This window comes from Notamacropus eugenii, chromosome 3 (assembly GCF_028372415.1).
Source record: "Notamacropus eugenii isolate mMacEug1 chromosome 3, mMacEug1.pri_v2, whole genome shotgun sequence".
NCBI classification, from domain to species: Eukaryota; Metazoa; Chordata; class Mammalia; order Diprotodontia; family Macropodidae; genus Notamacropus; species Notamacropus eugenii.
In genome coordinates, this window is record NC_092874.1 from 62,700,908 (window position 1) to 62,724,244 (window position 23,337).

General features: G+C 35.1%; 1 protein-coding gene across 1 annotated transcript in view; it reads right to left on the reverse strand.

Annotated features, from left to right (window-relative positions):
- The window catches only part of DNAJC1 (DnaJ heat shock protein family (Hsp40) member C1), a 258,434-nt gene that overhangs the window by 142,011 nt on the left and 93,086 nt on the right, over nucleotides 1-23,337 (reverse strand). Inside the window, exons 2-6 of the mRNA XM_072651691.1 lie at nucleotides 19,604-19,705; nucleotides 18,963-19,009; nucleotides 12,635-12,800; nucleotides 11,613-11,710; nucleotides 10,362-10,455 (exon numbers count right to left, since the gene is read on the reverse strand). Of these exons, the coding sequence (XP_072507792.1) occupies nucleotides 10,362-10,455; nucleotides 11,613-11,710; nucleotides 12,635-12,800; nucleotides 18,963-19,009; nucleotides 19,604-19,705 (507 nt within the window). The remainder of the gene's footprint in view (nucleotides 1-10,361; nucleotides 10,456-11,612; nucleotides 11,711-12,634; nucleotides 12,801-18,962; nucleotides 19,010-19,603; nucleotides 19,706-23,337) is intronic.

Sequence of the window (23,337 nt, forward strand, 5' to 3'; positions counted from 1 at the left end):
GCCATTTAAGGCAAAGGAAACACAGGATGTGCAAGTTTAGAGCATCCACCCTAGACGTTCACACAGACTATTTGTGCCTGACCTTTGGAAGAGAATTCCAAGTTCATCTTGACTTGATCAGCCTCAGGCAGACACATAGAAACTTGACTCTAGCATAGTGATGTCATTTTGGTCCCCTTTGAGAACAAAGGATAACAGCCAATCAAAACCCATTCATCTTGGCTGCAATCTTTAGCATCTCTAGTGCCCCCTTCCTCCCAGGGCATCCTTCCTGTTCTGCCCTCACCTCTTTGCTACTCAGAGTTCATCTTTTCCACAGCATACTGTTTTCCACTCTTGCCCTAGCACTTTCATGCCCTCCCAATTCTTCAGCTTGGACCATCCCATCACCTGCCTTCTCTACTTGGATTCCTGAGCCAACGAATGCAAAGTTCTTAGCTCTACTCACACCCAACCTTCCCTACTGATTTTGAGGGTACCACCATCTTTTGCAGTCACTTCAAAAGGCAATTCGAAAGTCACTTTTGACTATATTTTCCTCCCTCTCCCCACTCCCATATCCAGTCAGTTACCAAGTCAATTCAACCTTCATGACATCTCTCACTTCACCCTCTTCTCTATAGTTGCATAGTCACAACCCTATTTCAGGCTCTTCTCACTTCTCAACTGGACTGCCCTAACTGCCTCATAGGAACATAGATTTAGATTAGAACTAGAAAATACCCCAGAGGTCAATTAGTCCAGCCCTCTCATTTAGAGATCAAGCAATGGAAACCAGGGAAGAAAAATTACTTGCACAGGGTATCACAGAGTAGAAATGGTACAGCTTCCTAATTAGTTTCCTTTCCTTCTAGTCTCCCCCTTCTTTAAACCATCCTTCACAAAACTAATATAGGTCTGATTATCCCTGTTCAAAAATCTCTAGTGGCATCCTGCTGTCTCTAGGATAAATACAAACTCCCCATCTTGGCACTTAATACTCTCTAGAATATGGCTCCCACCTAGATATGTTTTATTATTCCCTTTGAGGAAATCTGTTCTAAATCACCTGGCCATGCCTCCTTCTCCCCTCTCTGTGCATTTTCCCAAGCATCCTGCCATCTCACAAACACACTCTCTCTTCATCTTAGCTTTTCAAGGATCAACGTAGATACCATGTCCCGATCTCCCCAACAGCCAGTGCTCTCTCCCTCCTAGATTTTCCTCATACTACTTTTGCGCTCACAATAGGGTGGACGCCTTTTAGACAGTCTTTTTACCTCCAGGCACTTTTTTGACTTATCAAGCTACTATCAAAAAGTCTTTCTAAAACGTTTTTTTTTTTTTTTAATGTTATTATCTTGCCCAAGAAGCTAGAAATAGCCTCTGTTTGCTTGCCATATCAAGTCCAAACTCCTTCACCTGACTTTCAAAACTCTTCACAACATATCTTCCTCTCTTTCCAATTTTCTCAAACACATATCACCTGCCTTAGCTGACCTGGTCTCCTCATAGTCCTCCAGGTAGGAAACTCCTTCCTACCTTTGGGCCTTTATTTAAGCTCCTCCCCGGCTGAGAATACCCTTTCCTTTCTTCACCTCTTCAAATCTTACCCGTCTGCCAAGTCTTTGTCTAACCCTCACCTTCTCCAAGGACTCTATTACCTCTCTATTCAACATTACATTGACAGTCAACATCACATAATTAAGCTTTTGCTTCCCTTTGGTTCCTTTATGCCAGTTCTAAGTAGATGGCAAATTCCTCCAAGGCACAGGGTCTCTATGGAGGTCATCAGTGCTGAAGACCAGATTTAAAGCTTGCCTCACAGACTCCCCAGCTATGACTTTATCTCTCTGAGCCCTAATTTCCTCATTAGTAAAAGAAGCATGATAACAGCACCTACCTTGGATTGTTTTTATGAGGATTAGATGACATAACGCATATAAAGTACTTAGCAACCACATAAACACAGTGAGTTAGGTGTATAACAGGTACTTGATAAACGCTTATTTGATTAAACTAGACCTTAACATTTTACTTCTCTTTCTGCTATGGGCCTGATATGACCCATAAAACTTTCCAGTTCCCTAGTAAATTCTTCCACCTGTGTTAAGGGGGCTTTGGGGGTGATAGTACAGAAGGCCAGTGCAAGGGGGAGAGCTGAGGACAGAACAATGCCATGGGCTATGGGAGTGGCATCAGAGGACAAAGGGAATCATCTCAACCCCAGACAGATAACCTTTTCCTCCACTTTCCCCACACCCTGTGGGAGTTGGGGCTGGGAAGGAATGCAGGTCCCTAGGGTTGAAGCATCACAGCCATACATGACAATGGCTGAGAATGATATATACGCGGACTCAGAAATTGTATTTAAGTTAGGCACTGAAGTTGATATAGCTGATAACACTGATTAGGAACATCTAAATAGGAACTGAAAGTTTTGTAAAACAAGAGATTTTCTTCAATAAACTGTAAAACCAAACCTACGCTTCCTCAGGGACTGATAAAAACATGAATTTGAACAAATCAAAGACTGATGAGGTCCACAGTTCTGTTTGTTCATGAACAAACGAGGCTTTGAAAACCACACCATCCCAAATTAAAAAAAAAAATGCTGTTATGCTGTTTTAAAAGTGAGTATCTTACACACACACACACACAAACACACACACACGCACACTTGCACACACATCAACAAAGTTAAACCTCCCTCACTGATCTCCTCATACAAAGAATGGCAATAGAACTGACAAATCAATTCTAAAATCACTAGCCTTCATGAAACTTCATGTAGACAACAAGGACAAGGCTGCAGAAGTATCTAGATATCAACTGAGAAGTGGAATTAAAAAAAAAAAAAGATGAATTATAGCTCTCCTGGGAAAAGTAATGACATGATGCTGGCTTACATAGTGTTTCCCCAAGGTATGTACTATAATGCTTACATAGATTTAAAAAAAAAAAAATGTATGGAACTCTTTATGGATTGCAGTCCCTTCAAAGACCTGAATCAACAAATTTGTAAATAAATATTTATTGAATGCTTTCTAAATAAATGGTACCATATTAGGCACTATCATTTTCTGGATACAAGTTTATAAAAATTTTATCTTCCATGATCTCAGCTGACTGAAGATGACTGACTTTCTGATTCATAAGTTTATAAGTTTTTGTCTTCCCTGCAGCTCCTCCTCTGTGCCTAAGGAAAATGAGGGGTCCCATTTAAAAAACCAAGGGATTGGGTCAGATGACATCTCAAGTCCCTTCTAGCTCTAACATTCTATGGTTACACGGCTCAATGGAGTCGAAAACTCCTGCACACCCTAACCACAGCAATTCTCCTATTGTTCTTCACTTCTGGAAAGCATGAAAATATAAATGTCTGCCTACAGGAAAAGACATTCACACAGACATTCTAAGGTAAAAAAATTTAAAGGACTGAGAGGGAGAAAAATTTTAATTTCTTTTACGCCTTAGGCTAGGAGGCCTGTATTAACATGAATACTTGGTTTAGGTCACACAAAATTTTCTATGATAGAATTCCCTCTAATATTTAAAGAAGAATCTTCTAAATTAATTTCTTAAATTAATCTTCTAGATTAATTTCTTATAGTGGATTTGTTTAAGAAACCATTCACTTAAGCTTTAGGTCAGTGATATGAAAGTGCAATAAACTCTGAGGATGCAGACAGCTTATTCACATTTACCAATTTAGCTCTCAACTTCTAATGAAATTCAGAAAGGTGATACAATGTCATCATGACATTCATTATCTCTTGTTTACTTTCCTCTATGCCACAAATGCGGTATTTTACCTTAAGTTGGTGTTTTCTATCAATCTGAGGTGAGAATGCCTATTTTTTTACCATGGAATGAAGGATTAGCACTGCAAAGATGCTGGATAAAGAAGCTGGGCAACTTTCCAGCCTCTCTGAACTTCATTTCAGCTTGACTCATAATTTTGTTTGAAATTCAGGTATCCTTCAATATATGAAACACTAGAGATGCTTTCCTGCAATTATGCTTATAAAGACAAATGCTCCAAACCAAATTCAATTTTCTCACTGATTTTTTTGTTGGAGGAGTGCCGGACTTGGAGTGAGGAGATACATATCTCTTAGCAACCCCAAGTATGTAAGTTCCTTTGCTGGAGAAGTCCAAATTTTACAGTAGCTCTGTAAGTCTTGAGATGATAGACAAGACACTTCTCTGACAAGGTAAATAGTCTGACCACACCTTCTACGTATTTGAAGCACTTTGCAAACAGTGAAATATTACATAAATATCAGCTACTATTACGACTATTATTGTCAGAAATGTGTTCCTATAAAAGAGAACTGTCATAATATCTAAGAAAAAATTAGGTGACATGATATCAAACTTTTCAAAAGTAGATTTTTTTGCATAACTCAAATGAAACCAGTAAATCAAAAGGACAATTTCTGATATTCTCAATTTCAGTCTTCCATATGAGGTGATAACACAGAAAGTTTCAGAGGCAGCAGGCTCTAATGCCGTGCCAAGTGGGCTGAGAATCAAAGAATCATTGCTGGAGGTGGCACCATATTTGATGGAGAAAGCAAACTCTTGAGAGGGTAACTAGGAGAAGAGAGCCTGAATTCTGCCACCAGACAAGGGGGGAAGGTGTGTTATCTGCCATCATGTGACTGCACCACTAAGCCCAACGCCTCCTTTCCTTGTCTTTCCCTTTGGTTATTAATAGTGTCACAATTTCTCTTTGGGCTATGGTGGTGCTTACCACTTAATGCAAAACAAAGCTGATTTACTTTATTTTATTGACATGAGCTACCCAATATATTGTGGTGCTTCCCAAGAGAATGATGGTGATAGGGATAGTATGGTATAATGGTTAAGTGGAGAGAGATTTGACTTTGGGGTCAGAAAGACCTGGATTCAAATCCTGTCTCTGACACATGGTGGTTGTGTGAGCCCAGACAAATCACTTATCCTCTCACTGCCCTGGTAACTCTAAGATACGAAGTTGTAGACAAGACACCTATTTGTATTGCTAGCAGAAGTTCTTCCCTGGGACTTTTCTATACCTAGAGCTCCCTATACTAATGAAATGGCAGGCCCAATTCCTCTGCACCCCAAAAGACCCAAATTACCATTTTCCCAAGTTAACAATCTCTCCCATTGGGGAGGGAACAGCTAATTACGACACATTTCCAGCACAGTATGGTGGAACTCAACTGGACTGGAGTCATAAGATAGAGGTTCTTATCCAGTTCTCCTACTGACTCTGCTACTACCTTAGGAAAATTGCTTAACCTTTTGAGGCCTCCTCTCCTCGGCTATAAAATACATTGGTTGAATTAGATGATCTTAAGAATTCCTTCCAGCTCTAACATTTTGTTAACACGAGTTGCATCTAGCATTACCTCCCATTCAATATAGGAAGGCTTTTGACAGTATCCCTAGCAGAGAGCTTCCCAAGGCAGACAAGTTCATTGTTGGTGAGTTTTAACTCCTGAGAATTTCTTATTTTTCGACTTTTTGGATCCATTTGAACACTGCTGGTTTTGTATCTAAAATAACAGCTCCTCATTTGGACTGTCTATCACTTGGGCTCAATGTCATCTTTTCAGAGAACAGGAAGACTTTGCCCTTAGTCTTGGGCATCTCAAAAGAATTTCTGCTTTCTTTCCTATCAGCTGAACTGCTCAACTATCCTAAGAGCTCAGGTCAGCTTCTTAATCTTTCCTTGCTTTTGTCCCCCATGGCTATAAAATAGAGATACAAACATTTATGGTCTGAAATGCCTTTTAAGAAGTTATTACAGTATTTTGCAAAACCTTTTGGGCACTCCCCTTTTTTTGCTTAGAAAATTATTGCTGAGCTTGAAGGAGGTCAGGCAGTCTAGTTTCCTTCCAAAGCTTCCTAGTCCAAGATAGGTCATTCATTTGCTAATTAACCATGAGTGTTTTGTTTGTTTGGGTCCAAACCAGTGGAAGGAAAGGGCCAAGAAAGGAAAGGCCCTAATGGCAAGGGAGTCATTGCATGTCCTTAGTAATAGTCACAATGTGAGAAGCACGGTGGTCAAAGGAGGCTTTCTGTCTCTGAATCTTAATAAAGAACAGAACATTTTAAGGGGAAGAGCTATTATAACCTAATGAGGAACCTGCTCCAAGATTATTCTTGGTCAGTTCTTTCCACCAAACTATAACTGTGGCTAGAAGGGACTGGGAAATGCTTTGTTGTTGTTCAGTCATTTCAGTCATGTCTGATTCTTCATGACCCCATTTGGGATTTTCTTGTTGAAGATACTAGAGTGGTTTGCCATTTCCTTCTCCAGCTCATTTTACAAATAAGGAAACTGAGGTCATCAGGGTTAAGTGACTTGCACAGGATCACACAGCTAAGAAGCATCCGAGGCTGAATTTGAAGTCATGAAGATGAGCTCTGATTCCAAGCCCAGCGCTCTATTACACCGTGCCACTTAGCTGCCCTGCAGTAACAAATCTGTTATTTAATCTCAACTGGGCTCTTTCTGCAGCAAGACAATCCTCTTACATCTCTGTAATTGTTTCCCTATCCCATACTGAGAAGCTACTCAATGGACTGGATAGAGTGCTGGGTGTGGAGCCAAGAGGACCCAAGTTTAAATACTGCCCCTGATACTTACAACTTGGGCATATTACATATTTCTCTAAGTGTCTTCATTTGTAAAATGTGTACAACAGTAATCCTAGAGAGCACCTTCTTGATTGATAGGAAGATCAAATGTGATCATGTATACAAAGTGCTTTGCAAACCTGAAAGGATCTTAAAAATATAATCTATTATTCTTATCATATTATCTTAGGTCCCCTCTCATTTGGAGAGTATATGAGACATACACAAAGGCAACAAAAATGATATTCTCTAATACCTCTGCCTTTAGACCTCCATTGATCTATACAAACCTCAGAAGCCATTGAGCCTAACTTCCTAATTTTACAAATGAGGAAACTGAGATCCAGGGAATTTAAGTGACTTACTCAAGGTCATACCAGTAGTGTACAGGTAAGAGTTGAACCTGGGTCTCCAAATTACAAAGCCAGTGGTCTTTCCCCTACCATCCCGCCTTTTTCAAACCACAGAAAGGATGATTTTCCCAGAATATTATCACTGGGTATGTGTACATTTATTCTGGCTTTATCTGGAGTGGACTTAGGATTTCTAAGGTAATTTATCCATTTTCCCATCCTATAGAATGTTTACTCTATAAACATAGGGTGCAAATGTTTTGTTGCCTGACTTTCTGATTTTGTTTTGTTTTAATGTGTATTATAAGTTTATTCACATTCTTTCAAAATGTCAGTAATGTCCCAAATGGGAGTAACTGTCTATGCAATTCTTTTCGTGCACTGCACCTACTTATTCCTCAAAACCCAATTCAAATGCTATCTCCGCTAAAAACCTGGAGATCTGGAAGTGATTTCTTTTCACCTGAATTTCTAAAAGACTAATCTTCTGTCCTACACTACAATGATATAGAAACATACTCTACATTCTTTACTAGCTTGTAAACTCTTCTAGGGAAAGGACTATGTCTTATTTATCTTCGAATTCTCCAGCATCTAGAAGGAAAAAAACACCAACCCTGTCACAGTCTGCCCTCAACAAATATCTGAGGAATGAAGAACCTGAGTTTTTGTTTCAAAAGATGAGGCAGCCACAGGGAACTGGCCCCCTTGGAACTTCAGGGAGGTGGCAGTCAAACAAACTATAAGCTGTGGCTCTAAACAGCATAAACTTTTCTGTCTATGTGAGGTATTAGTGGTGGTTACTGGTAATCATAGAATGTGGATATCTTGAACTATAGTCAGAATTGATGCCATTACTATTAGCAATCCGGTGGCAAGGGTAAAAGATGAGAACAGAAGGGACTAAATATCTGTATTAATTTGCTGGGGGTAGAACTAGGATGAAAAGGATTGGCTACAGGGGACAGTTACTGTCTGGCTCTGAAATGGTTATTTCTAGCTTGGAGTTTGCTTCTGAACCAATGACTATGAATTTGCATAGAGGAATATCAATAAATAATGAGACACAGCTTCATCCATGTGACTCCTCCCTTCAAAGAATTTTATATATTACCTCATTTTACTCTCATCTGATTTTTAATTAAAGCAGATTTTACAAGAGAATTAGATAAAGCATTCTTACAAAGCAGGTAAGGCACATGCATTCCCAATACTCTCTTTTTAGAACTAAAGAAAAATTGAAGGAAAAATTGGAGTTTACTTTAGACTGAAGAAAAAAAGTAAAATTTAGGCGAAGTTACAACTGTTCAGCTTCCTGTTTCTTTTTACCAGTTCTACATCAATCAGGTTAAAATGTTTGTTTATTACTAGAGGATGGCCCAAAATCTTAGCGCAGTTTTAAGCTATGAAATTGTTACCATGCCACCTATGTTGTTGTGTGATGAATATCAGAAATAGGAATTTAGTTTCCAAATAATGAATTAAATAATCAAAGTCTGGTAAACCCAAAACTTAATTGAAAGCAAATTCAAAGTTTCCTTAGGTGTCAATTAAAGGAAAAAATGCTTAGAAATAAAAACTATGTTTACAAGGTTTTAGTGACCCATTGCATGTATTCCAAAATCTGAATACGAAACAAACATAAAAAAGGACAAAACTTTGAAGATCAGAGAAACCTTTAAAGTCCAAGAAAACATGACTACTGAAAGGAGAAAAACAAGTCATTGCCATAAGGCATTTTACACGTAGCATCTAAATTCATACTTTACAGATACCCCCCCTAACTTTTGTTTATGGCAAAGCACAACAGTTCCTGGCATGTGGTTTTAGTTACCACTGAGAGACAATCTTAAAATAATGAATTGCAAATCCAAACCTACATGATGTATTAGTTTCATCTGGGTTAATTACTCTGTAGCATTTGGTTGTATCTTCCTCAGTGTTAACCAGGCAGTATGTAAATTCTACAAATTGGATTTAATTTCAAATTACTTAAAAGTAAAGATCATAAAGAAGGTATTAGAATTGTCCTTTGTGACTTTCTATTTATGTATCTCCTTATGGATTATACTGTTTATACTCTGCTACTGTCTACTGTCTAGATCTTAAACTGACAAAAATTATTTAGATGTACAACATAAGAGCTGACCTTAAATTCTTTGTTTTCCCTCTTTCATGAATACATTCTCCCTTCCTATTAATTCACCTTTTTAGGTATTGCTATAAAATGTTTTCCCATAAATAAATTTTTAAAAACTAAGAAACTTAAAATAATTAACTACAAAATAATTCCCATTTTTCCCACTAATTCTAATTCATCCTAAGACAATACTAGCTATGTGGATGAATGGCAGACAATGGTAAAGAACAACTACCAACCTAGAAACTTGTCAAACATTTTAAGTTCTATTTTCTCAACTAGGAAATTTTGGTGAAAAGTAGAGGAAGAAAGGAGTGTAAGAAGTCATAAAAGTCACCAGTTTCCTTGGATAATTACATATAGAGAACATCTTTGAAATGTGAATATCGAGGAGGCATATCGGCATCAGGTGGACATTAGCTTACTTAATTAGCAAATATGAATATGATTTTCTGATAAGAAACATTTTCTGAGGAAATTTATAAAAGTGGCCAACCTCAAAACTTCTACAGGCTTAGCCTAAGAGACCAATATTGCTCAAACACACATACATATGCAATACACAAATTCAGCATTGATTTGAGAAGGCAAAAACATTAAATTTTGTGGCACATATAAAAATATACAAATTCAGCATTGATTTGAGATGGCAAAAACATTAAATTTTGTGGCAGATTCTTATAAGACCACCTCTGTAAAAGAAAGGCTTTCTGTTGGTTCATCAACAAGTTAGCAGTTCCAGAAGCATCTGAACTTAAGTTACTTTTAAAGGAAGATAAAAATGGCTCTCACTCACCTGAAAAAACACTCATGCTATTTTCCCATTTCCTATTAAATTTATATCTTATAATAAAAACAACAGAAAGCAGAATTGTACAGATAAATGAGCAAAATATTTATAATGTGAAACTAAAGTCTTAATCACTAAATAATTGGTAACAAACTTTCAACCTTGCTCTTTTTTACTGAGTATATTCTTTAAATTATATACTATGTGATAATTATAATTTTCTTTGCATGTATTTTCTATTCATACACATAGAAATTCTTTTTAATTTTAAGGTATAATGAAAATTTGAAAAAAAAATTAAAAATACAACAAAACCACATAGAAGTTACATATAAATAACAGTCAGCTTTTAATTAGGAATGTATATAGAAGATTCAATAAAAAACAAGCACATCTTTTACTGATAATTAAAATGAAAAAATTAAATATTTATAAGGAATAGAGAAAGAAAGGTGACTTTTACCTGTATTAGTTGAGGCAGGGCTTTTAAAGTCAGGCAGAACCAAATTCCCAACTTGCACGGGAGCAAGTCATGCCACTGTGGTTTTATTAGCAATCTAAAGTAAATAAAGTTTTCTTTTAAAAATTGTAAAGCCAAGAGAACCAGTAGGTAAAGGGAATGTTTTAGTAAAAGATCAAGTTTTCCCTGAATACAAACAACATGGAAACAACAGTATGAATCCTTCCTTAAAATGTGTTATGACCCATAATAAAATAAAACATTTTAAAGACATTAACTTGATTTTTGATATGAAATATAGTAAATGAAGCAAATACAATAAATAGAGCAAGTAAGTTAATCCAGGCCTGAGGTTTTAAGGCAGGTAGCCTCCAATCGTTTTATGAAGAAAAAGAACAAAAACCTTCACTCTAACCTGGGCTTTTCATCACTTCTATAAAATGAATTCTTAAACCTTATGAATACTTCAGCTAAAAAAGACTAAGCATCACCAAAATGTTCACAAGTGCTGACAACCAGATATGAAGACTGTAGCATAAAGAAACCAATACATAAAAATTAATGTCATTTGCAGTTCACTGAAGCATTACTCACTGATGTCATCAGAATAGAAGACAAGCAGAACAGACTCTGATCTCCATTCCACATTGATCCAGTTCATGCCCCTGCTGGGCGAACTATTTAAACCCTTTATTTCTTTCTATGAATCAATAGAAGAAATGGTGGTATCTTTTAGAATTTACCGAATGTCACTTTCTCCCTATGTCGCTTCAGAACTGAACAGCAATGACTAAGGCTCTATTTCTAGAGTTTGTTAAATATAAATCTGGCTTAACATCAAGATAAAACCTTTGTCAGTTTCACCATCAAACAGAAAAATAATTAGTCTTCCATCCAAGAAAAACAAAAGATACATAGCACACCTCTCTTAAGAACAGAAACTATCTTTTAAACAATTCGTGAAGAAACTTTTCTTCAAGTCCTAGCATGCTCCTGGAGTTTTACATATTAACCTCACTCACAAATGTAAAACAGACATATACTTGTAACATTTTACTGACCATCACCTCTCTATAAACAAAGCTAGAGCTCTTCAAAGGCTGAACAGGCTGTCTTTAGGTATACAAACACAAGTACTTATTATCAAGCGGCTGAACACTTTAAAACATTATGGGCAGTTTCTTTTAAAACGGAAGTTGTGTAACATATCAAAGACATACTTTGAAATCATCAAGCATTTATGCAGGCTCCCACCTTTCATGTTTTTCTAGAGCAGTAAGTTTCCCTTCATCGGCACTCTTGTTTCCTGCCTTTTTCTTCTTCTCTCTCTTTTTTCTGCTAAGCAGTTCATCCTTAACATATAAAGAATTATGGTTACAGGTTATCATTAACATGGACTCTCTGAATGTTACTGGGACTCTTCTGTGAAGGGTAAACATTACAGAGTAGCGTTTATGCAAATGTATGTAGGGTCCTACATGATTAAGTAAAATCATCTCTCTTTAACAATAACTGTTGCCATGGTATCCAGTCCTTAAACACACATGAAGTCCACCTCTGTCAGTCATGTGTATCTCCATAGCAATCAAAGTTTTCTAAGAAGAAAAAGCATTCAACTTGTCTTTTCTCATTCATCAACTTTAATAATGTCGCTTCAACAAGGAGTAAACAAATGCTAATGCATGAATACTATTTAAACTATATTTTATTATTTTCTAGCATACAAATAAAAATCCATAGACGAATATAACTAGATAGAAGGATTCCAGACTAAAGAGGGAGGACATTAGTACCCTGCTTTTGACTTTATACCAAATAGGCTCTGGAAGTTGTTAAATTATATTTAAATCAAATTTGTGATTTATTTAGTTAAAAAAAACAAATAAATTAAAACAAGACATCCTTTCTATCTTCTAATGAGCCATATTTCAAGATGTTCTGGTGAATGAATTCTGGTGAACAGCAAATCTATAACTATCATTTAAAATGCAAAATATTATTTTGAAATTATTATTCTTAATTATAAGGAACACAAGATTTCTTCTTAAATTATTAATTCTGGAAGATACCAAACAGTGTAATGAATTTTGAAAATAAAAACATATTTAGAATATATGTATATTTCATATATGCATATGTTTACATACTCAAGCATTAGCAACACACTTTCTGAAATGCTGTTCACAGACATGTACACACACACACACATATAAACACACGTATATATACACATCCATAAAAGCTGATAGATCATCTGATTTATTATCAACCCTTACCAGCTGTTTTTCCAGGTAGATGGACCAAACCACAGCATAATGGCCCACTGTGAGAATAATGAACAAGAGCAGGGCCAGCTCAGCATTGCTCATTTTTCTCACCCGCCTGTAGTAGAACACAGGCTGTCTCCAATCGGGTAGCCCATTGACCAGAATATCATCATACCTACAGTAGCAAATAGAAGAGGCTTTCACCAGGAGTTCCAAATTAAAACAACACCAACATAAACAAACCATCAACTGTCCGAGCATTTAAAAGGGGTTAAGAATGACTCCAAAATCTATACACATGACCGAGAGGTGGAAAACCAACGTTATGTTCCTTACTTCAGTTAGACAACAGTCAGAGCTTCACACCCACAACATGCCAGGGATTTAAACTCTGGCTATAAAAAAAGGGCTCAAGTCTTCTGCTCCTATAGCACCCCCAAATGATGGACTCATGGAATGACACCTGCACTAAATGAACCGTATGTTCTACCTGTCTATCACAGTCAGTGGGAAAGAATATACTATAAAAGAAAGCAACGAAAGGATGAATTTTCTTGGGAAAAAACAAGAGTTCTATTTATGATCATGAATCATTTATCAAAGTTGTAAACCCACTATAAAATGGCTATTATTTTTCTCCTCTTAAGTATTTTTATTTCTACATGAATAACATGTATAACATTTCAAGATATTATTTTAAAAATCCTTTTAATTAGACAAGTGATTGCTTACAATGATAGATAACTTAAATTCCTTTAGGAAAATTAAAAATTCTTGGCTGTAAAAAAATGGTAAATTTTCATTTATGCTCTTTTAATAAAATTATATATTTTTTAAAAATATATTTAAAGGTTGTTCTTTTTCTGGAAGTACAAACAACAGGAAAGACTCCTTTTATATGCAATAAATGAAACTTTCTTGCTTCGGTCTTACATGGTAGATTTTTACTTTAATGATTTCAGTTCTTTTAAATTTAAATTGCTGAACAAATACTTCTAAAATAAAAAAAAGAGAAACATCTAAAATGTAAAACTCAAAATAGTCACATTCGAATACTGTATGTTCAAGATACACAACCTGTTAATCTTAATTGAACACAACTCATTAAATATTCTAATCACACCATTTCCAGAATTAAATCTGCACTGAAAGGCCTAATTTGGTGCAACACATTGACCAAAATATTTTAATTAAAAATATTCTGAGTTAGTCGCAGGCCTAATTACAGGAATAGAAATAGGGCCTATATTGTCAGGCAGGTCAGTAGAACTCAGTAGTAGGTTTTTCTCAAGTAAATTGACCGATCTAGGAATAATAGCGCAGCTGCTAAACTGCCAGTCTTGACATGTAAATCAATTTAAATGCAACAACTGCAGTAGCTACTTTGATAGTTATTAAATTGATACCTTGGAGATGTGCTAAAAAAATAAAACCCACAAGATTTATTACAGGCAAACTTCTGCTTTTTAGTAGAAAACCAATAATTGTACATGCAAAATATATTTTAACAAATCTAGAAAATTTGACTTTTAGACAAATCTAGATTATTAATAACACTGTCGCATCAGAATGACCACTGTTCAAAGCAAAAGACATTAATTAGTACTAGAGTTTTTAACCAGACAAATTGTTTAATGCACAAGAGTCTAGCAAATTAAAATGCAGTTGTGTACTAGCCCGATTATAGAGAATTTGCTGATGTCAACATTTTCAGCAATACTTAAAAATAACATTAGGAAGCATAAATTTTATTACAAGATTTACTTTTTCTTTTTTAAAAATTAATTTATTTGTTTTCAGTTTTCTACAATCACTTACATAAATCTTAGATTTTCTCCCTCTCCTTCCCCACTCCCTCCCCAAGAGGGCGTGCAATCTTATATAAGTCCTACACATACAAGATTTACTTTTTCATGTAAATGATTCACTTTAAAATCTTGTGATAATATATCCACCTTAACACAGAAGAAACTTCAGAGACCAATGGATTGGTAAAAAGATATCAACAAAAACTTCATTTGAATGAAGCCCAAGAAAGTGTTACATCTTGTGTTTAATCTAAATAGACATTCTAGACTATACTTGTTGATTGGTAGAAAATCTGGAAAAATACAAAACCATGATCAGTAAGTCCCATATGCAATAAGTTAAGATAAAAGAAAAAACCATCAATTTTAGAAAAAAATTTATTACAGTTTTTTTTAAAGCTAATATAGTATTTTAAAATATGCTTGAAGAAAAACAACGCTGGTAAGATTCCTAAGCATATGCAGATAAATATTTTTATCATATATCACATTACAATACATACTAACAATATTTATCTGTCTTCACCGTATGTAAATCCCCATTTAGTGCACAACTAAATTTCAGATATCAGAATCTAATGCATTAAACACACTAAACAGTACTAGGTATTTACTAGGCTACCTCTGCCTCTCTGTACAACAGCCTGTATGGATTAAGTCTTAGAATCAATGCTCTATTGATTTTACTATCAATGAACATTATGGCTCACACGACTGGCCATTTTAAAGGGAAGATAGTTTCTATTATAGGCTACTTTTTAGAATATATGTTGGTAAAAAGATAAATCACTGCTTTCATTATAAAGCACTGAAAAAAAAATAATGGAATCTTTCCCCAAACTGGCTCAGGCCAATGTTCCTTAACTTATTTAGGAAGAAAAAAATGTCTTGGTGACATGATGCCAAATTTGAAATGTCACTATATTAGGCTCTAATTTTAGAATTATTAGAATATTATACCAATAACGTAATTTGTTCACTGCATTGTTTAAATAGAGAAGCCAACTATTGTTAGAAACTAAAGTCATAAAAACTATATTCAAGAAAATATTCATGAGTAAATCTCTTGAGATTTTCTTTCTTAAAATACTTATCTAAGTTACTTTGAGATAAATTATCTTAAAGAATGTTGATTGTTCAAATGCATGTATAAAGTATATAGGGTAATGATTTTTACATTTGTTTGCTTTTCCTAAAATTTACATGACAAATATCAGGCAATAGAATACATCCAATGAGAACAGGTGCCATGATTAAAGATTTAAAAAAAAACTAATCATGACTCCATGAAACAGTACTATTGTGACACAGAAACCACTACAAAGCAAATCTAAGTTATAAAAAAAAAAAGCTTTTGGCATCAATAATATATAGTTCTACATTAGTATAATGTTTGAAATATGTAATAGTAATTTGACAACCAAAAAGAAAAAATATTTATCTAATTAAAAGGTCTATATACTTGTGGAATAATTTAATTTTAAATTCTAACAATTTTTATCTAACTTCTGAAACAATCCTAACAATGACTTAAAACTTCTCAGTTTTAATTTAAAAATAATTTAATTTAAAAATAAAAAAAATTCTTTAAGAAATTCACTTTTTGAAAGATGGGTAAAATCTATTTCATTTGAAGTATGAAGGACAATTAACATACCCAAAGTAATTAATAACATCTAATTTTAAAATTCAAATTCACAAAAGGCTTATTTGCTTCTTTTAAAAAAAGCTAATGAAGAAGATGTTTGATGTGACTGTGGTAAAGGAGTTTATATTTTCCATATCGTATATTTATTATACTTCCTAACTAAAGAAATGTACTTAGAGACTAGTTATTTTCACAAGAATGTCTATTTTAACTACTAAACACTTCCTATAATCAAATTTACATGAATGAGATAATAGGATTCACAAAAAGTTACCAGATTATCATGATTTTCACTTTTTAAAATCATAACTCTCTTTTTTTAGCAAGTAGAAAAGTAGTCAATTATCACAAATATCGTGCACTAAAATAAAGGGATTAAAGAACAAATTAACAACCTTAACTATCATGATGATAGCAAATAAATACTTATTTAAAAATCTAATAGATTTCATATAAAGGTGTATATATACATGTATGTATATATGTACATATATATTCATGTTCACAAACTAGTACTCATGTAACTTTCGTCCCTGGTGGTGGGTGATTATTTCAAACATAATTTTATATCATGGAACAGGTAAAAGTTGAAGCTCACCAATTCATCTGTATATAACTTAGCCAAGAATTTCAGAAAGGCTGGTCAATAAGTGAAATATAGAAAGCTTTATCAAATTAATATGAAAACTATGATTTTCTTTTGGTAGTTATGGTCTAAAAATAATTTAAAAAATTTTTATTTAGTTCACTGCTATTCCTTCCTTGAATTAAAAAAAACACTCCACTATGCTTCTAACTTCTTTGGAAAATACAATTATATCTAAGAAAAATGAAATGTGAAGATTGCCCAAAATATACTCTCTAAAGTTGCTTTTTTTCTCCTAGGAACACAACATTTTCCATCACTTATTGCTAAAGAATGCTTCTAACAATGAAATAATTATAATATCAGAAAGCAATCTTTTAAAATGTAAAACTGACTGCAACTTTGTTTACAAGCAATTCCAAGCTTTAGGTAAATTTCTGGGGAGGTAGGTCTCTCCTGCACACTCAGACATTCACAGGTCACCAGTCCTCAGGCACGTGGCTTTCAAGGAGTGATTCTCAGCCTGATTAGTTAAGACTTTTGCCTCAAGGAAAACCAGTTACCAATGAGTTAGTTGAGCCTCCAGGGGTATAAATACTACATCTGTTTGTGTAACTGTCAGTTCCATTTTTCAATCTAGACTCTAATACAAGTGCAACGGGAACCAATCCTGAAAGAAGACGGAGTAGATGAGTATGAAACCGCAGACTCGACTCTAATTTGGAGGCAGCACTTTCTGAGTAAATAATATTTTCCTCAAAAGATACCAGCAATATCAAGAATTAAGTGAAAACATAATAAAAGTGCAACAAAGTTTACTGCTTAACCAATAATAAAACATTTTTTTCCATTAATTTTCTTCAATGATAATGTCATGGCAATTCCCAAAGAAAGTATTGTTGTTGTTTTTTAAGGTAAAAATCTAGAACAAATACTGTTAGAAAACTGAATAAAATTCTATCAGAATTTTCTTGATCTATGAGACAAACTTGAGAGCTTGTATGGAGAAACTAATTTACAAAACAGATACAAGATGACCCCAACTCTTCTACCCACTTCCAGGATTCTTTCAATATTCCTCAAATCACAGGAATCTTTGCTAAGGCATATGGACTAATGCCAGGAGTCCTTATAAAGCAAAGGTCTGTAAGAGAAGATTCTGAAGCCTAGTTCCACAAACTGACAAAGCGAGGTATTCAAATGATTTTTAATAAATTCTTTAGCAATAAATAAATAACTAATTAATTAATTCTGTACCTTAGGAAAAAGCACATTTCTAGGGGAAAAAACTCAAAGAGAAATGGAGAACTTTTGCACTTATTACTTTATCTTTCTTTTAGGTATATTAATGCTTTCAGTGAAAGTTATAGATTGTTGGGTTGTTTTTAATACCATAACTCCAAACTTCTAACTTCTGCATTTAAAAATCTCAACCCTTTTAAACCCAACTGTGAACTATTAAAATGCCACATGTGACATTCAATTTTATTCCATTTTCCGTGTAAGGTAAGGCATATACCACAAACACAGAGGTAAAAGAATTCTCCTGTATTCCCCTCTGTTCCAGGTATCATTTACAACTACATCAGCACCTTTGAAAGTAGGACAGATAAAAATTCTTATATACTAGCTGCTACTCTGGGTCTGGTCATCTGAATAATTAGCCTTGCTTCCCTCTCAGCCACACCCCCCAAGCCAGGAAATATAGTGGCTACGGGCAGCACATATATGTACGTGGCAATGGCAGACAAGTATGAGAAAACCAGAATAAAGAAAAAAAACGGATTTTGGCAGATCTTACCTACAAGTTTGTTTTTCAACATAAAGTAGAGAGATTAGGCTTGCTATTTTATGGATGAAATAAAACATGAAAAACAGAATGTCAAGATGCTAAATATTAAGTGGTAAGTCTCTAGAGGGAATGCACGTAAGCAACAAGTGAGAATTACTACCAATATACAGGCAAAAATACAGAGTTGTTTAATGCAGATATGGGGATTTTATTTCCCAAGGCAAAGAGGCATGTGACTAAAAGTCTTATGTAATCAAGCCATGACTTGCTAACTTAATGACACATGATGTATTGATATAACTTGGTGAATGAATGAACTCCATTCCAAATGCAAGCTGTTTCCAGTATAGTGTATTTCTATGTAGGAATGAAAATAAGTGACCAACTTGTGAACCATCATAGTGTATATAGTACATGATGCAATGGATTTTAGAAGGTCTTATTTTTACAATAGCTACATGGAACTTAAAAAGTTAAATTTAAAAGTAAAAATAAAAACTCACCTCTGCCTTCGTTCATCATCCTTTAAAACTTCATAAATAGCCACCAACTAAAACAGAAGCATTACTTTAAGGTAAAAATATTCCCAACTATAAGAAATCACTTGTTAGAACAAAGATGCTATCTTACACATACAGAGGCAGTATTTCCTTACACATACATATGAATTGAGAGAAGAGCTTTGACTAAGTTTACATTTGGCTCTACTATGAGTGTCACTTTGGACAACAGAAAACACTTATATTAAAAGAAATTCTCTGTTGTACCTTCTTTAAGTGGCATGTTGAATGTGAAAAATAGCTGTTTTTCACCTTGTATTTTCTAAAGCAAAACCTGGCATACTAAGATAGTATCATAAGAGTTATATCCCTTCAAACGGACAATGGATGACCTGTCTGAATGACAGAGGCTATAAAAATATATTCATTTCATGGCATGGAATGCATAAAAAGATAAATACCTTCTCTTATCCAAATATTCATTTTCAGAAATACATATTCTAAATGTAAGTCATATTTTACTTACATACACACACGCACACACACATATACATACATGTACATATATATACAGATATATATAGATAGATTTACTTTATTACTTGCCACAAAACATGTAGTTGTAAACAGCATATGTCACTTACTTGTCTAAACTGAGTTTCTGCATTTTCATCTTTATTCTTGTCTGGGTGTAAAGTTAGTGAAAGCTTACGGTATGCTTTTCTGATGTCTGCAGATGAAGCATCCTGAAGGGGAAAAAATGAAGGAAAAAAACACAAAGCAAACTTTGTCAGAAACAGAAATTCCCAGAACCTTGTTAAGATCTAAGAAGACAGCCAACCAAGTGCAGGACCTGAGGCAATGTAATTTGAGCAATCAGTCTAACAACCAGGCTATGCAAGGAGCCTGACCCACATGACTGAACAATCATTCAGTCTAATTTGGCTCTCCTCTTAACTTCTTTCATTACCATACAGTCATTACAAGAAGACAGTATTTGCCAAAACTTTCCAAACACTTGCCTTCTTAAAATTAACCAATAAATCTTTTTCAGTAATTAAGAGATCAAAAAGAGACAACTTAAGAATTCATATATCTGTGTGCCTTCAGAGAAAGTCTTCATTCATTTCTGATTCTGATGGTCAACTGTTGAATTCAAGGCCTTGCCGTATGCTATTTCTTTAAAATTATTTACATTCAAGTCACTGTCTCAAAACAGCTCCCTCCATCTGAATATCCCACAGAAAAAAGTATGCCTATGAAATAAACATTATGAATGTTTACATAGCATCGAATATTGCCTCATTCTGAAGGTTGTTTTCAACAGTCAAACTTGTACAGCATAGATTACAGGAATACATTTACGTATTTCTTGTGCATAAGTATAATTTTATAATATTTCAAAAGTTAACACTAGACGGGCAAAGGCTTCCAAGCAAAGGCAGTTTATGAAGTAAAATTAAACTTTTCATATGTGTGCTGGATAAATTAAACTGTGTCATTTTATACAGCTGAAGCTGGGTTACCCAACAAAAATAAGAGACACATGTTGTCATGATGGTGCTCAAAACTACATCTTCAAGAAGGTGCTATAGTTTAATCAGAAAAAACTCAATTATGTTTAGCGATGTACTCAAGTTGGGAAAGCTGATAATAAATTTGGCTGTTAAATTTTATTTCTTCTATAGCTGAATATTTTTATTTCTCTTTTGGCTGAATATTTCTTCAAAATATCAAAATCTGTTTCTAAAACTAATTTAATATAAAGGTCAAAAAACAATCTGACTAAAAATTGTGCTCTACGACTGAATATGTGAGAGGAATAGGAGAGGAGGGAGATACTTAAAGGAACACTATAATTAATCGCTCAAACTTTCTAATCCAAACCATTATTTTCATTACCAGCTTTCTGGGATTTATAGAAAAGTAATAGCTTAGAAAAGAATATTTTCATGATTTTGTTGTGATGGAGGAATAAAAAGTAGGGAATCAGTTTTGGTGGTATGATAATTAAGATCTTATTTAAAATTTTTTCAAATATTTTCAGTCATCATAAAGATACACTTCACTTCATGTAACACCCACGTCCTCAATAGTTGTATATGAGTTGCTTTTCTGTACATTTTAAACCATAAGCCGCCGCGTGCTTTATGAGAATTGATTATTTAATGGGAATCTATGGCAAACCCTTTTGTGTAGTGAAGGACTCTTTTGTGATGTAAATACCTACCCTGTAATTTTCTGTTTTAATTTAAAGTTGCTATATTGAGTTTAAGGCAGAGTTGTACACTATAAATATCAACTGTGTAGCCCATTCAACAGCACCTATAATAATAAGATCACAGTTTTCATGCACATGAGTAATGTTTCTGATCTTGAGCTGTAATGCTGAAGTATGTATACTATATTGCACAATTAAATTCCTGAAATGTGAAGCTACACTTTAAGAGGTGCACCAGAAGTTAAGCAGAGCAACAAAGAGAGGCCCTGAAATAACTGTTCCCAAGCCAAAAGCGAAGCAAGATTTCTTATTCACACAAAAAAGAAAACTCAAAAAAACTTCTGAACTAAATTCATAGAATTATAAATGATAAATGTATAATTATACAGAATTATTTGACTATCCTGGGGGGAGATATACAATAGAAAATTAGTACCTTAAACAATGAAAAACCAAAATGATTATAGTATCCTTGTTTATAAGCAGTGTTCTAACTAATCATTATTCTAATCTCTCTCTTCCATTGGTCACTGTTTTCTTTTCATGTTAATAATGCGATGGTCCCTCCCTAAACTTGTCTTGGCTTTCATAATGTCTAAAATATTTTGACTTCAATTGAAGGAAATGTTTATTAAACATCTAGTATGCCACAGCATGAAGCAGTATTAGAAGAGACGCAAACTTTAAATTAAGACACAGTCCCCTGCCCGGTGTAGCTGTGGTAGATATAACACAACCACCATAAACCCATTCTACTATATTAAGTATGGAAGAGAGCTACCCCCCAAAATGCCATGTAATGTGTGAACAGGAAAGGTCACAGAATTTCATAGTTGGAAGGGTCCTAAGTGGCCATGTTGTACAACTCACAACCAGATAATCCCATCTGTGGCATATGCCGAAGTGGCCATCTGGCCTTTGCCATGTTCTGGAGGTATACAAGCCAGCAAGCAAACATTTATTATATGAGATTCCAGTTATGTGCTGACAAAGCAAAGACAAAAGCAGGGCAGCTTCTACCTTCAATACCTTCATATTAAATGGGTAATAGACAACATATACACATCAGGGTAATGCATAGGACGCATACAAAATGAGTACAAAGTAATGCAGGGGACGTTAAATATCAGAGGAACTAGGATCTCTATTCTGAAGGTGGTATCTGGGCTCTGCCTGGAAAAGAGCTAGGGGATCAAATAGATGAAGGGAAGGGAGAGAGAGCGTTCCAAGCATGGTAGGAAAGCCTAAGCAAAGGCAGGGGAAGAAATGTCAATAGGGAGGTATGTCAAGGGGAGTAATGGGTCTGGAAAACCAGACAGAATCTAAATTGTGAAGGGCTGTTTGCAATTTTATCCTGGAGCTTTCAGAAACTGAAAGAGATTGAAGGCTCTTGAGCAGCAGGCGAATGGCGTGGTCATACCTGCATCCATTTGGTGGGTGTGTGGAGGGCTGCAGAGGACAGGGGATGGCCACCACCTCTACTCTGATTCCCTTTCCTCCCTTCCCAATCTGCACTCTTAGACAATCAGTTCAACACCACACTGTTCTCTGCTCAGGAATCCATTGCCCACTTGGGCCTCATCAAGCCCAAACCTAGATTACTCCAACTACCTACCTCCTGTTTCTACTTGAATGCAGTTAAATGGAGCCAGAGGAAGTCCTGTAAATTCATTCCTGTCATCTGATCTTAATGCAGCAATTTCTTCCCTCCCTGATTCTCTTTCCCACTCTTCATGACCCCACTCTCCTCAGCTTCTTAGTACAGGACCTTGTCTCACACGGTACTGAGGAAAGAGGGACGTTCGCTCTAAGTCTTCTTCCCTGCTCTAGATCATGAACTTTCTTGACATCACATCCCATAATTTCTCCTCCTTGATTCTAATCTCTCCTTTGAAGGCAGCACTTCTCACCAAGGCCTGGATCCTTTGCCCTGCTGTTCCCTCTGACATACTGTCCCCATCACTATCCCCCTTTCCTTGAATTCTTTATTTTTCCCTATCTTTGCCTGAGTAATTCTAAGTTGCCTACTTCGTCTCCTATAGCTTAAAAAACACACACACACACACTCGTTTGGCCCTGCCAATACCTCAGGCTGTATCAGTCATCCTAATCTCTCCTCACAACCAAATTCTTAGAAAAAGTCATCTCCCTCATTAC